Here is a 13687-nt window from a genome sequence, read left to right as displayed (position 1 = left end):
AACGATCTCTCGCCTTATCTCATCAGAGCACTCCACCTGACCAACACCTGCTGTGTATCGCTCCCCTGCAGGAAAGAAACAAACAAAGCATGAAAGACATTTTTTTTACTTTCTATGGTGTCAAATAAGCTAAATACACCCGTATGACAACATTTAAAGGACGTGTGTTGAGAAATAATCACTCACCCACGATCATAATGACCAGATGCAGCATCTCTTCAATTAGTGTGTTATTCTGCTGAACCACATCCTGAGAGACAGAGAGAGAAACATGTCACTGGCAAAAGAAATGAGTGCAAGCAGAGAGAAATCAAGTAAAGAGAAAAGAAATGGGGACAAAAAGTGGTTTGGAAGTAAGCAGACCTTGTTAGCGTTCTCTCTGCTGTATCTCTTTCTGCAGTCTGCTGAGCTGAAGATATGATAGAGCTCAAAACGGCTCAACATGATCATCAGGAAGTGGTTTGGATCCATCATGGAAGCTCCAGCCTAGATACAAAAAGAGCATGAATAAGAACTTATACTTACCATAGACAAAATAAATCAAATTGTGCTAAAAGGTTTCTTGTACTTTGCTTTCATAATAAATAAGCGCATTTTCCTGCCAAACTGTCATTAACGCAATGCATCCAGATGTCTGATATTCTCCATAGATTCTTGGTTCTCTACAATTGCTACAATTTTAATAATATCAGTGTTTCAGCACTTTAACCAGTGAATTTCAATGACATATTTTGGAGAGATATATCAGTCAAATTATCATGGTGTATAAGCATTAACATTCTTATTTAAAAAAAATTCTAATAAAATTAGCTTACTCCCATTCCTAATTATGGTCTATATTAAGCAGAGCTTTATCTCTGTGCTGAATTAGCAACTTACATAAACACAAAAAATTATATTTGTTCAATATTTAAAATATAACACAGGATTGAACATGCCCTGAAGGCTCTTTTTGTATTTGACTGACATTAACTATGAAAAATGCATATTGACTACAGACATTTCTATAGCTTAAGGCAGAAGAAAAAAAAACCCCCTGAATTAATCAGGTTTTCCATCACTGTAACAGTAAAGCGAATATTGGTACAGAAAATTGTGATAATGGATTACAACTTTAGGACCTTTTAAAAAATATATATATTTTTGTATTGCAACATTTTTAACCCATTACATTGAACACAACTATTTTCATTAATTAAAATGAATGCAATCCATTTTTTTTTTATTTTTTTTTTACTAAAATAGATTTCTTCATGTAAAATTATAAATAAAATGTTTTTGTTTTCATTTTGGAATTAAATACTTTTTGGTTAATAATTTTTCACGCTACTGACCTGAAGCATGCTGAGGTCTTTATCGAACATCTCCACTCTACACTTCACATTGTGATAATAATAGATCTGCAAAAACAATCCAAGAAAAAGCACAATATGTTTTATAAAAAGGCATTAACACTGCTAAATGTCTTGACTATTAAAATAAAACACATTTATAAGCTTCTTACCTGATTGACCAAAGAGAAGCCATTTCTTCTCCACATCCCAGCATGCACCTGGGCACAGAGTACAAGGCAGCGAAGTGGATGCTCGATCAACATGGGTGGACTCAGTTCACTCTGTGAAAGACAAAAGAGGCCTCAGAAAGCACCAAGATTGTTTTGCAACAATTCTCATGAACCAAAACCCCCAAACTTACCAGTGGCAGCTGCTCAGGGAATCGATAGGCAACTTCAGTTTTGCTCAGCAGAGCATGTAAACCTAACAGGAAGAGAGAGTTGCGGCTCAGTTAATATATGATGTGGTTACTTCCATCAACCACTGCAATTTCAAAAGTGAACTCTTATATTCCATACACACACAATGATAATTCAAAGAACTCTACCAGATTTATTCTCAAAATGTTGTAGCATGTATATGGCCTTACTGCACTGTGTGAAAACATGCTCGACTGACCTGCTAAAAGCCGGGACACAGGCAGGTGTATGCTGACTTTCTCCTGAGAAACGCAACCAGAGAGAAATGAGGAGCTAAGCATGGTATGGAGCATCAGACCAACTGCAACAATGAGTAATTAAAGCAATTTTAGGATGAATTTTAGCAAAATTTTAGCAAAATGGCTGAAAAATCATAAATACAACTTCTGGTAATATGATTTAATGGCACATCAGTTTTGACCAATAGATGGCGCTGTCATCAAATCGATGCGGTATGTTCTGTGTGAGGTGACAATGGCACATACAAAGTTTGGTGTCAATATGTGAAAGCTTTGCAGAGATACAGCCTTAGAGTCATTTTGGCATTATGCCTCAAATTTGTAGCGGCGCTATACAAAAACAGTTTCGTCTATCGACACGAAATCCATAACTTTTTGTTAACACAGTCTGAAGATGCTCTGACTCGATTTTTGGTTAAAAAAAATGGCACCAACGGTCTAAGAGGAGCTCGAAAAAGTAAGTTTTCAACAAATCAAAATGGCGGACCGGAACTTTAGCCGACTACGGCAAAATTGGTGTGTGTTTTCAGTATGACCCAATGAATATTTTGAGACCAGTTTCATCACAATAGGCTAATGCAATAAAAAGTTATTAGAATGTATAGAAATGTCATTATTAATGGTTAATGAATGGTTTATTACTTTTGACCAATAGGTGACGCTGTTACCAAATTAATGTGGCATGGTCAGTGTGAGGGGACAATGGCACATACAAAGTTTGGTGTCAATATGTCAAAGCTTTGCAGAGATACAGCCTCAGAAGCAGTTTTGCAACTTTCCAGCAAATTTATTGATGCATTAAACGAAAACGGTTTTGTGTATAAACACGAAATCCATAACTTTTTGCCAGCATGGTCTGAAGATGGTGAAAATCTGACCAATGGTCTAGGAGGAGCTCGAAAAAATAGGCTTTCAAGATTAATCAAAATGGCGGACAGGAAATTCGACCAATTTTGACAATTGATATCGATGATCTCGGCATGATCCAAGAAATCTATCAACATCAGTCTCATTACAATAGGCTAACGTAACCAAAAGTTATTAACATTTTTAGAAATGTAATTATAACTTTTGGCCACAAGGTGGCACTGCCCTCAAACTTTTTGAGTATCATCAGGGCATGGTGTCGAAAATGCATACAGAGTTTCGTAACTATGTCAATGCATTCGTAAAATACAGCATTTTAAGACAAAATTCAAAATGGCCGACTCGGCATGCTTCATCGAATCTAAAGAGACCAGTTTTGTGATTTTTGGCAAAACCATTGAGAAGTTATAAGCAAAATATAAATTTTTCATATCTCCTGACCACTACGTGGCACTGTGCCGAAACACTGGAGGTAGCCTTAGGTCATGCTAGTTATAACACACACCAAGTTTGGTCTCAATACGCCAAACCATTGCAGAGATATAGCCTCATCCATTTTTGGGTGCTTTTCGTAGAATTTGTTCGCGCATTATTTGAGAATGGTTTGGCTAATCAACTTCAAGTCCATAACTTTTTGCCAGCATGGTCTGAAGATGATCTGAGCCAATCTTGGTGAAAATCAGACAAACCGTCTAGGACGAGTTCAAAAAAGTAGGTTTTTCAAACTTTAAAAAAAATAGCGAAAAAAACTAAACCTTGCGATTTTTACATTGTTGGACATTCAACTCGGCATGAGCCAAGGATTCAGAAGAAACGAGCATTTTCCTTCTGTGCCTTACGGTTTAAAAGTTATTAGCATAAACATGAGTGAAACTTTGGACAAGTGGTGGCACTAAAGAGTTTGAGTTAGAGACTACAAACTTGCTGCAGTTAATGTTAAGACTGTCCTCTATCCGTGAGTCAAATTTCACAAATTTCCCGCAAGCGGTTCTATGGGCTGCCATAGACTTCCAGAGCGGAAGAAGAATATAAGAACGCCAATGGATACAATAGGTGCCATCGCACCTTCTGTGCTTGGCCCCTAATTTCAGTGCATCACACTAAAGAGTAAGGAAAGAGGAACGAACAATTGTAAAAAGATACAGGAAAAATGTAAAGGGAAGAGAAAGCATTAAAATAAAATCTAAAGAGAAAAAGGAAACGGAAGAAGCGACCAAAAACCCCAAATGACGAGCCTCTTCCTCATGGCAGGCCGTCTCTCCCTCCAAATACTTACCAGAGAAGGCACGGTGAACATTTGCACAGAAAGATCAGTTACTGAGAACTCCCTGTCATGGTCGTCCTTCACGTAGTCGTTCTGCATGCGCTCATAGTTCTGCAGGCAGTGGTGAAGGAGGCAGAGGAGAGGAGAAAGAGGCAGAAGAGAGAGGAGAGGTGTGTGGGATTGGCGGTACTCACCACAGTGGGGGCGGTGAAGAGCTGCACTGACAGAGAAGTCACTGACACTACACGCTCGTGATCGTCCTCCATAAAATCTGTCTGGAGGCGCCGGTAATTCTAAGGGAAGGGGGGAAGGGGGCAGATTCACCTTCCGGGTCAGAGGTCAGGGGCATCTGCAGTTACGTCCCCCGACTCGGTTCTGTGTCTGGCACATACAGCTTGAAGTTACACCGTGGCACTGGGGCACATGTGGAGCCAGGGGACTCGAGCTAAAGCTAGACTTTACACACTGACTTTCTAAAGTTGTTTAAGCTAACTGAGTTAGGGCCCTATGGTTTCTGCAATGTGGAAAACGCAAACAGAATTGTGGAATGGAGTCATAAATAAAATACCATATAACGTGGAGTATCACTGAATTATACACAATTTAAATAAATCAAAAGCAGGGCTGTACACTTAAAATCATATCACAATATGGAAAATGATTGAGTTTCATTTACTGCACATTCTTAATCACGCTTAATGCTTGTGGTGTTTTCAGCATCCGCAGTCTCATTTTATGAGGACGTGAAAACATGAACTTCATCTCCAGAGCTGCTCTGAGAGTCACTTCAGCAGCACTTCGTCATTTAATTTGATAAAACAATCATCATGCACACTCACAGAAACCCAAAGGTCTTTATAACAACCCACCTCAATAAAAGTTTGGGTTAACTTTAAGAAACTGTGAGAGAAATGTATCACTATTGTACAGTAGAATATACTTATCAAAATAATAAATCTTTATTTTTAAAGATTCAGGCCATTTTTCCAGCAAGTTTTAATTTTAACAGTAAAACTCCATTTTGCAGCACTTGGTTTCCCAAAAAATAAAAGCAAGTGTTCGATTTTAATTTCAAAAGATTAATTTAATATTTCATGCCTTCATTTGATCACAGGTGTTTTTCATTACAAGTTTAAATCATCATTTAAAAAATTATAATAAATAGCACCAACAACACAAAAGTAGCACCAAAAAAAGGTAATAAAATAAAACATGTTTCAGAACCAAATTATTATATTTAAAAAAAAATAATAATTTAATAAATGTATTTAATTATTATTAAATAAAAATATTAAATATTTGTAATAAATTATTAAATTATTAAGTAGAAAACAAATGTAATCCAGAAATATTAAAATGGACACATTTGAGAAAAAAAATTAAATAAAACCGATTTCACAGGGCCCTCTAAGAAAAAGATTTCCTGTCACAGCATGACTCGGTCAGTCGGAGGACTGCAGCTGGCAGCGAGTCAAAGACAGCATGAGTCATAGTAGCTCTCTCTATTACACATGCTCTCTCTCTGAGACGATACCCCTCACTGAACAGCGAATGGCTGCTCAAACTCTCTTATCCTCCCAGATCAGCTGAATCAAACTGAGTGTGCAGTGAAAGTGAACTGGATATTCAAGTGTCAAACTTGGCACATTCTAATATCAATTCGGTTTCATATGGTGGTGCAGCAAGTTTAATCTACACCATTTTGTTGATTACCACAGAAAATTATTTCACCAGTTTGCAAAAACAAACAAAACTGTATTTTCAGTATCACACTTACACTGGAATGTGTGTGGAATTTGCTCCATTTAAAATATGTTTTAATAACTATATCCATGTGAATACTGTGTGGAAATTATCGTCATGATATAAGGTAGTAAATTTAGTTAGAAGGCAATTGTTTTCATGCTAGGCTAATGTTAACAAGTATCATGTTTTGTGGCAATGCTTTCGAAAATGTTTATTCTTAAGTGATGCCTTGCACTATTATGGAAGCTTGTTTCTGCCACTGAATAAAAAAATTAAAAAAAATGGCAATTGTGACTTTTTATCTCACAATTCTGATTTTTTTTCCCTAGAGACTATGAGTTTACATATAATATAGAGAGATCAATTGAGAGAGATGTAGACTTGTAATTGTGAGTTATAAAGTCAGAATTGTGAGAAGAGACTGAAGAAGAGATTTTTTCCCCTCAGAATTGGATTTTATAACTCGCAACTGCAAATCCGAGAAAAAGTCAGAATTGCAATTGCATATCTCGCAGTTCTGAAATTAAAGCTCACAACTGCAAGTTTTCATTTTAGTTTATATAAACTCAGAATTCTGAGAGGAAAAAAGGTCAGAATTGTGAGATATAAACTTGCAATTGTGAGATGCAAACCTGGAATAGGCAGAATTCTGAGTTTATATCAATTTTGACTTCTTTTCTCAGAATTGTGAGATAAAAAAAAAGAAAATCACAATGACCTTTTTCTTAATCCCATTCCTCAGTTATCATGAGAATGCAAACTCTAGTGGGTAAAATGTTCTCCACTTTTTGGGCCTTCGTGTGGCTTACGGTCAATATAAAGACTGTGCCATAGCAAATTGAAGTCTTACCTTTGCAAACTGGATTGCGAAAAGTTTCTTGTACTTTGTATCCATGAGTAGGCTGCTCATAAAGAGCTGGTGGTAAACATTTCTCGCTCCTGCAGGAAACACAAGATTAGATATTTGGATTAGAACTTAACTTGGAGAATCTCACAAAACCCAAAGACATGTTCCAGTCATAATTCACCCCGAAAACAAAAGAATCAAACAAGAAATTATGGTTACACTTCATTTTCAAGTATATAATACATTTAAGTACATAATCAAGTATTAATTAACAACATGTACTTTCTATAGGGTTAGTTGCTTTTAATTACACCGTGTACTATAATGTGTAACAAGAACACTGAGAATGGAAAGACACTCAACTAAAAATAATGGGAATAAAAATGTAAAACGTACAGACACATGACAGTAATGAGACTTGGAAGGGAAATCAGTCTCGTCAGTCATGAAATGCAATAATAGTTGGATAAATACTCCAAATAAATTTCACTTGTCCTAAATTATACTTAATTTTCCTAGAATACTAAACATCTTAATCTGTTTTTCTTTTGATTTTGGGGGAAAGTGTGATATGAACATGCTTTCATGGCATTCACTGGGATGTGTGTTCCTCCAGTGCTGTAGTATCTCAGTAGAGCTGATGTCAGCACATTCATTCACCTTTCCACATCTTGGAGTCACAGAGCATGAGCGTGTCCACTAGAGAAGAGTTCTCTCCCTCCGGTCCTCGCTGCAGACCCACCTGACATAGGATCCTCCTCAGAGCATCTGATAGGAACAGCAATAAACTCAGGCACTGATTCTTCACAAACACTGACACAAGGCACACTGCTACATCATGACAAAATAAATCAAATTTGTCTTGAAATTTTGACATAAGAGGACTTTGTACCATTAAATCATCCTGCAAGTTTCATAGATTAAAACGTCCTCCACATTATGTGTGTGTGTGTATGAAACGGCTGACACTAGCCTACACTGATGCAAGCACCGTTATAATCACTGCCGCGGTCTACACTGGACACAGTATACAGATACGCGTTCAGTTTCTCACGTTCTCCAGGCATTTGAGCTACTCCTGATAACAGGACAACTGCAAGTGCAAAGAATGTTCACTTTTTTTACGCATCCAGTTTAATGGCATCCCCGGATTGCATCGGAGTATCAAATCTTTGTTCGAAGCATTGTTTTTTAAATGTGGCACAATGTCATGGAGAGCATGCAATGAAAATTCTGTTGAAACAGGAAGCAGCCAACTGTATTGGATCTGGCAGCAGCTCCATCAAACCACAAGTAAATGATTTCATAACGCTTGGTCTCTAAATGGCAGTTTTATATGGAAAATGTTTTCTAAACACTTTTGTGCAATATCAAGGGGGGACTGATAGTGTTTCATGAAATTATGTTAATCATAACAGTGAACATTTACTGACAAGCCTTAAAGGAGCAGAGGGTAAGAATGGGGGTTGAAAATAATTGTCTTTCCACATATATGCTTTTGGTGCAAAAGTGAACTTCAGGGAACATATTAAAATAGCAATAAAAAAAATTCAATGTCATTACCCATTTAAACACCTAAAACTGGTGGTAGCATTTGGTAAACTGATAATTACTGGAACCATAGCAAAAACAACAAAATATCAGCCATTAAAGCCAAATTTATTGCAACTGCTAAATGGAAAAGAATTTGGCATCGCAGAAGATAAATCAGAAACTGAACAATAAGGCTTTTCTAAAAGATATTGAAAGGAAAGAATTCAAAGGAGAGAGAAAAAAAAAAGAAAGTGAGAGAAAGATGCAGAAACTGACCTGAGTATCTGATGATTTGGCCGAGCCAGGTGAGAGCTTTGAGTGCAAAACACTGATGAGCCACTACAGAAGAGTGCATGACTTGAACCCGCAGGGGTTTCGTCTGCCGACTCGTGTTCCTCTGCAAAACATGTGTCCAAACAAACAAACTACATTTACACAAGCATTTTAATGATGCTTTAATCTCTGAAAAGTTGCCCACACAGTGCTAAAGTGTTGTGGATGGTTGCCAAGGGGTGTTATAATGTCCTTCCTTCAATGTCAGTCTATGGGACTGACTGCTTAGAGACTTTAAGTCACATGTATGTAGCACAACAATGCGAGGACACGCAAGAAACCAAAGTTTGATATGTATGGCAATAATGATAATAGGTAATTGTAATGTTTGTTTGTTTAACCAAACACAACTAACAATCTTGTTTGTGAACTATGTATCATTGCCTGATGCTGAAACTGCTGTATGCAAATTGGGGAGCATTTCTGCATAAAACGTAAATGAATGTCCTAGTTAACCAGACCTTTTAGTACAAAGATTAAAAAACGCAATCGCTTTACACATCTGAGGCAAACTGATGGGATTTGTGATTGTTCAGGACTCACCACAATAACAGAAACCAAACACAACTAACAATCTTGTTTGTGAACTATGTATCATTGCCTGATGCTGAAACTGCTGTATGCAAATTGGGGAGCATTTCTGCATAAAACGTAAATGAATGTCCTAGTTAACCAGACCTTTTAGTACAAAGATTAAAAAACTCAATCGCTTTACACATCTGAGGGAAACTGATGGGATTTGTGATTGTTCAGGACTCACCACAATAACAGATTTGGCCTGCTCACAAAACTGGAAGTCCCCAAAGCGAACAGACTTCCTGCCCTGAACACAGTGAACAGAAATAATCAATGAACAAAAGCAAGAACAAGCTGTTCTTAACCTTAAGCCTGAATCGTGGCACTGTGGAACTAGTCTCGTGTAGCCAGACCTTCAGAATGGCGGCTAAAGGTCTGGAATCCATGGCAGCTTTCATTGGCCAAGGCCCACCCATGAGGTCGTTTGACCGACATGTCAAACAACCAATCACAGTTTGTTTCGTTCAGCGTCACGTTTAGAGACTTTAGAGACCAGTGTGGAAATGTCGCCACAATAACAGACCGATGTGTAAAACTCTCGGGACGTATTTTAAAGGGTGTATTCACACCTGTCTTGTTAGGTTCGATTGAATCAAACTCAAGTTTGTTTCGCCTCTTGGTACGGACCTTTTTGGCAGGTGTGAATACAGCAATCGCACTCGGGTGCGGACCAAACAACCGCTCCGAGACCCAGCTGAAGAGGTGGTCTCGGACCGTTTCCAAACGAACTCTGGTACGGTTCGTTTAAGGTGTGAATATGACTAGGGATGTAATAAAATAGATACATGCGAGTATCGCAATATTTTGTTTGGCGATACTCCATCGATTCTCAAAAATGGAATATCAATATTTAAAAAAATAATAATAATTCAAGATTCATGGCAGTTGTTTCGTTTTGAGTTTATATCTCGACCACTAGATAGCAGTCTTCATCTCTGAACTTAAACAGTGATGTCCTGAAGTGCGCTTCAGCTTCCACTCTCCGCACAAACGATTGGATATGCACCTAATAGCGCATATTTATATAGGTTAAATGTTTAAACATTGTGATATGCTTTAAGTATTTTATATATATATAGAGATTTTATTTTCGGCAAGTCATAATTACAACATCATATGGCTTTGTCTCATATGATGCTTATAAGTTTCTTCATATTGCGTTAGTATCTGATAACACTAAATCAGTAAAAGAATAAAAATTGCACTACAAAAGATCTCCATGATTATCCTGTTGTAACTTCAGTCCAATGAATGGATGACCTTAGCACACGTGTGGTTTTGTTTACTATTTCTGGTCTACTTGCAAAAAAGGGCAGTGTGAAAGCGAACCTCACCAAACAAAAAAAAACTAAAAAATAATCAACTTTGTATTTGGTCCGGACCAAAGCAAGTGAACTAACAGACTTTCCTGGTGTGAATACAACCAAAGATTCTATGCCGCGAACTTCGAATATTTCACATTAGTGCGGTCAAAAGATGAATCGCATTGATAATAAAAGTTGTTGTTTACATAATGTGTATATATATATATATATATATATATATATATATATATATATATATATATATATATATATATATATATATATATATATATATATATAGACAAACATGCATGTATGTACTTAAGAAAAATATGTTATGTTTATATATTAAATATATTTATATATAATATAAAATATAAGAATATGAATATATAAATGTATAAAAAAAATTATAAATATATACTGTATGTGTGTGTATTTATAAATACATAAATATACACAGTACACATACATATATAATGTAAACAAACTTTTATTTTGGATGCGATTAATTGCGATTAATCGTTTGACAGCACTATTTCACATACTTTTGAAAATCCAGCGTACATTTATCCTGATAAGCGCTCGCAGTTGTGAACGAGAAGGCTTTCTTCTTTCGTGAGGGGGTTTGGTGTCACGGCATCTGTTTCCAGGCGGAACGTTAAAGAACGTGACACACACGTCTCCTATAAATCCTGGAAAATTTACCCAATCCGATGACGACTTCGAAACTCCTGAAGTGTTTCCACTTTTGTGTGCCATACGCATCAGACGTTCAGCCAGCGGTCCGTGGGCGTGACGTCTGAGGCTGAAATAACTGTAGAACTAACAGCAGGTGAACTTACATCTCTGTCCACAGTGGTGGCGAAACTGACGGCCTCTTTCTGAGTGCAGTTCACGGCTTTCTGTAGTGTATAGATGACCTGCTCGTACGTGTGGACCTCATCATTGAACAGCATGCAGTAGTACGTGTCTCCACGCTCCCTTGAGAACAAAATAAGCAAGTTACATTTCTCCCAATATACTAACATGCAGTAATAAAAAGCAATCATAAAACATACCCCCCCAAAAACATATCTTCCGATTAGGGATATTAAGGATTTAACACCAATAAGCTCCTCAGTCATTTTTGACTGATTTTGTTTTGTTGTTTAAAATAATTCACAATCTGAATGTTGCAAAACTTGGTGACTTTATTAGATGTGCAATCTGAACAAATAAAAAAAGGACTTAGATTGATCCTAAATGGCCATAAAAAAAGTGACACATTGGCTGACAAAACTGACTGACCACAGGAAGTGAATGGAAAAGAGCCATTTTTATAGATTAAAATCTATATATCAGCTACAATGTTGATAAAAAAAAGACACAGATATAAAGCGGTAAGACACACACACACAGAGAGAGAGAGAGCAAAATGAATGTATGTCTATGACAGTAAGCATTACTGCAAAAATTACACTTCAAAATTAACTTTGACAAGTGATAGTTAGATAATAGACATTTTCAAAGCATAACTGGAAATTCAAAGTGCAGATCCGTGAACACTCTAAGGGCTAGTATTGGCCATTGCCCACTATGCTTTGATCGGCGGTCATTTATATAAAGGGGTTTGAATGATTAATAATCAATATCTAACGTGATGGAAAACTTATTTAAACTGCAATAACATTGTGAAATTTTATAAAGATACATATGTGACCCTGGACCACAAAACCAGGTTTGAAAAAGGTTTGTTAGGATAGGACAGTATTTGGCCGAGATACAACTATTTGAAAATCTGGAATCTGAGGGTGCAAAAAAAAAATCTAAATATTGAGAAAATCGCCTTTAAAGTTGTCCAAATGAAGTTCTTAGCAATGCATATTACTAATAAAAAATTACTTTTTGATATATTTACAGTAGGAAATTTACAAAATATATTCATGGAACACGACCTTCTATCATGAACATGATATCCTAATGATTTTTGGCATAAAAGAAAATTCGATAATTTTGACCCATATAATGTTTTTTTGGCTATTGCTAAAAATATACTCAGACTTAAGACTGGTTTTGTGCTCCAGGGTCACATTTGTCCATTAACTTCTAAATAAAGTTTAACTTTGCTAAAGTTAATGGACAAGTTTAAACTTTGCTAAAACATAAGAAATTCTCCATTTATACACCATTTATTTGTGAAAACGAAAATTGTTTAAAAGTTTTGGTAAAAATAAAAAAACGATTCCTAAATATTACGGTTTATATTGTTTGTTACTGGTAAAAGTTATTTGTGTTCACTTAGTGAAAAACACAGCTAAATTGTATTTATTTCCATACAAGGGCAGCCTTTCATAATTTCTGTGTGTGGTTTCAGTTGTTTGCAAATTTCAGAAAAAAATTTAAATAAAAAAAAATTTGCAAGAAAGCTACACATGAATCATGATTTGTTTTATCAATAACTGTTGCTTAAAATTAGTAGACAGATTTGACTCAGGCGTACACGTTTAGTGAATGAGAGTCAATGAGTCCTCCAATTAAAATAAATAAAGCCATCTCAGAGGAAATACCAAAAAAAGAACTAGGAGAACTAGGGTTTGGATCAGAGCCAGTGGCACATTACATCACAGGATTGAAAATGAACACCTGCACACATTCTTAGGATGCAAGATATATTTCACACACCATTCACATCAGCCAGATAAGATTCAAATCTGATAATGCCAGCATGATGAAGCATTCAAGATATGTGTGAGCCCTTTAATTTGTTTCTCGAAGAAACGGAGCAGAACAGTACATACTCCAGTCACCTCCGGCCTCTTAGCCGGCTTACAGTGATCTTGCCTAAAGGACTTAACCTCACAGCAACCTGACCTAATTCAGCCAAGACTTCCATGTCTGTGGGAACACATTGACCTACAGTATCCCAGGTCAGACGGCTACAACAACTTCAACAGCATACACGCATGGCTGAAGACTTGCAGAGAAAAAATTAATAAGTGTAATAAATTCAACTGTGACACATACACTACCAGTGAAAAGTTTGGAAAAATTAATACTTTTTAAATGTCTCTTATGCTCACTAAAGCTGCATTTACTTCATAAAAAACAATCAAAAACATTAATATTATGAAATAGTATTACAATTTAAAAGGAAAAATATTCAAACAGAAAACAGTTAAAATGCTATTTATTCCTGTGAAAAAAAGGTAAATTTTCAGTATCATTACTCCAGTCTTCAGTGTC

The 13687-nt window shown here is 36.3% G+C and overlaps 1 protein-coding gene across 1 annotated transcript in view; it reads right to left on the bottom strand.

Moving 5' to 3' along the window:
* Positions 1 to 3541: 3541 nt before the first annotated feature.
* LOC107586466 (E3 ubiquitin-protein ligase UBR2-like) overlaps positions 3542 to 13687 on the bottom strand; it is a 17470-nt gene continuing 7324 nt past the window's right edge. The window contains exons 5-10 of the mRNA XM_016273835.1: positions 11308 to 11580; positions 9343 to 9405; positions 8526 to 8646; positions 7377 to 7484; positions 6720 to 6808; positions 3542 to 4234 (exon numbers count right to left, since the gene is read on the bottom strand). Of these exons, the coding sequence (XP_016129321.1) occupies positions 4043 to 4234; positions 6720 to 6808; positions 7377 to 7484; positions 8526 to 8646; positions 9343 to 9405; positions 11308 to 11580 (846 nt within the window). The 3' untranslated portion in view covers positions 3542 to 4042. The remainder of the gene's footprint in view (positions 4235 to 6719; positions 6809 to 7376; positions 7485 to 8525; positions 8647 to 9342; positions 9406 to 11307; positions 11581 to 13687) is intronic.

Source organism: Sinocyclocheilus grahami, unplaced genomic scaffold (genome assembly GCF_001515645.1).
Source record: "Sinocyclocheilus grahami isolate Dianchi unplaced genomic scaffold, SAMN03320097.WGS_v1.1 scaffold82.1, whole genome shotgun sequence".
Classification (NCBI taxonomy): domain Eukaryota; kingdom Metazoa; phylum Chordata; class Actinopteri; order Cypriniformes; family Cyprinidae; genus Sinocyclocheilus; species Sinocyclocheilus grahami.
This window is presented reverse-complemented; position numbering and strand designations above follow the sequence as displayed.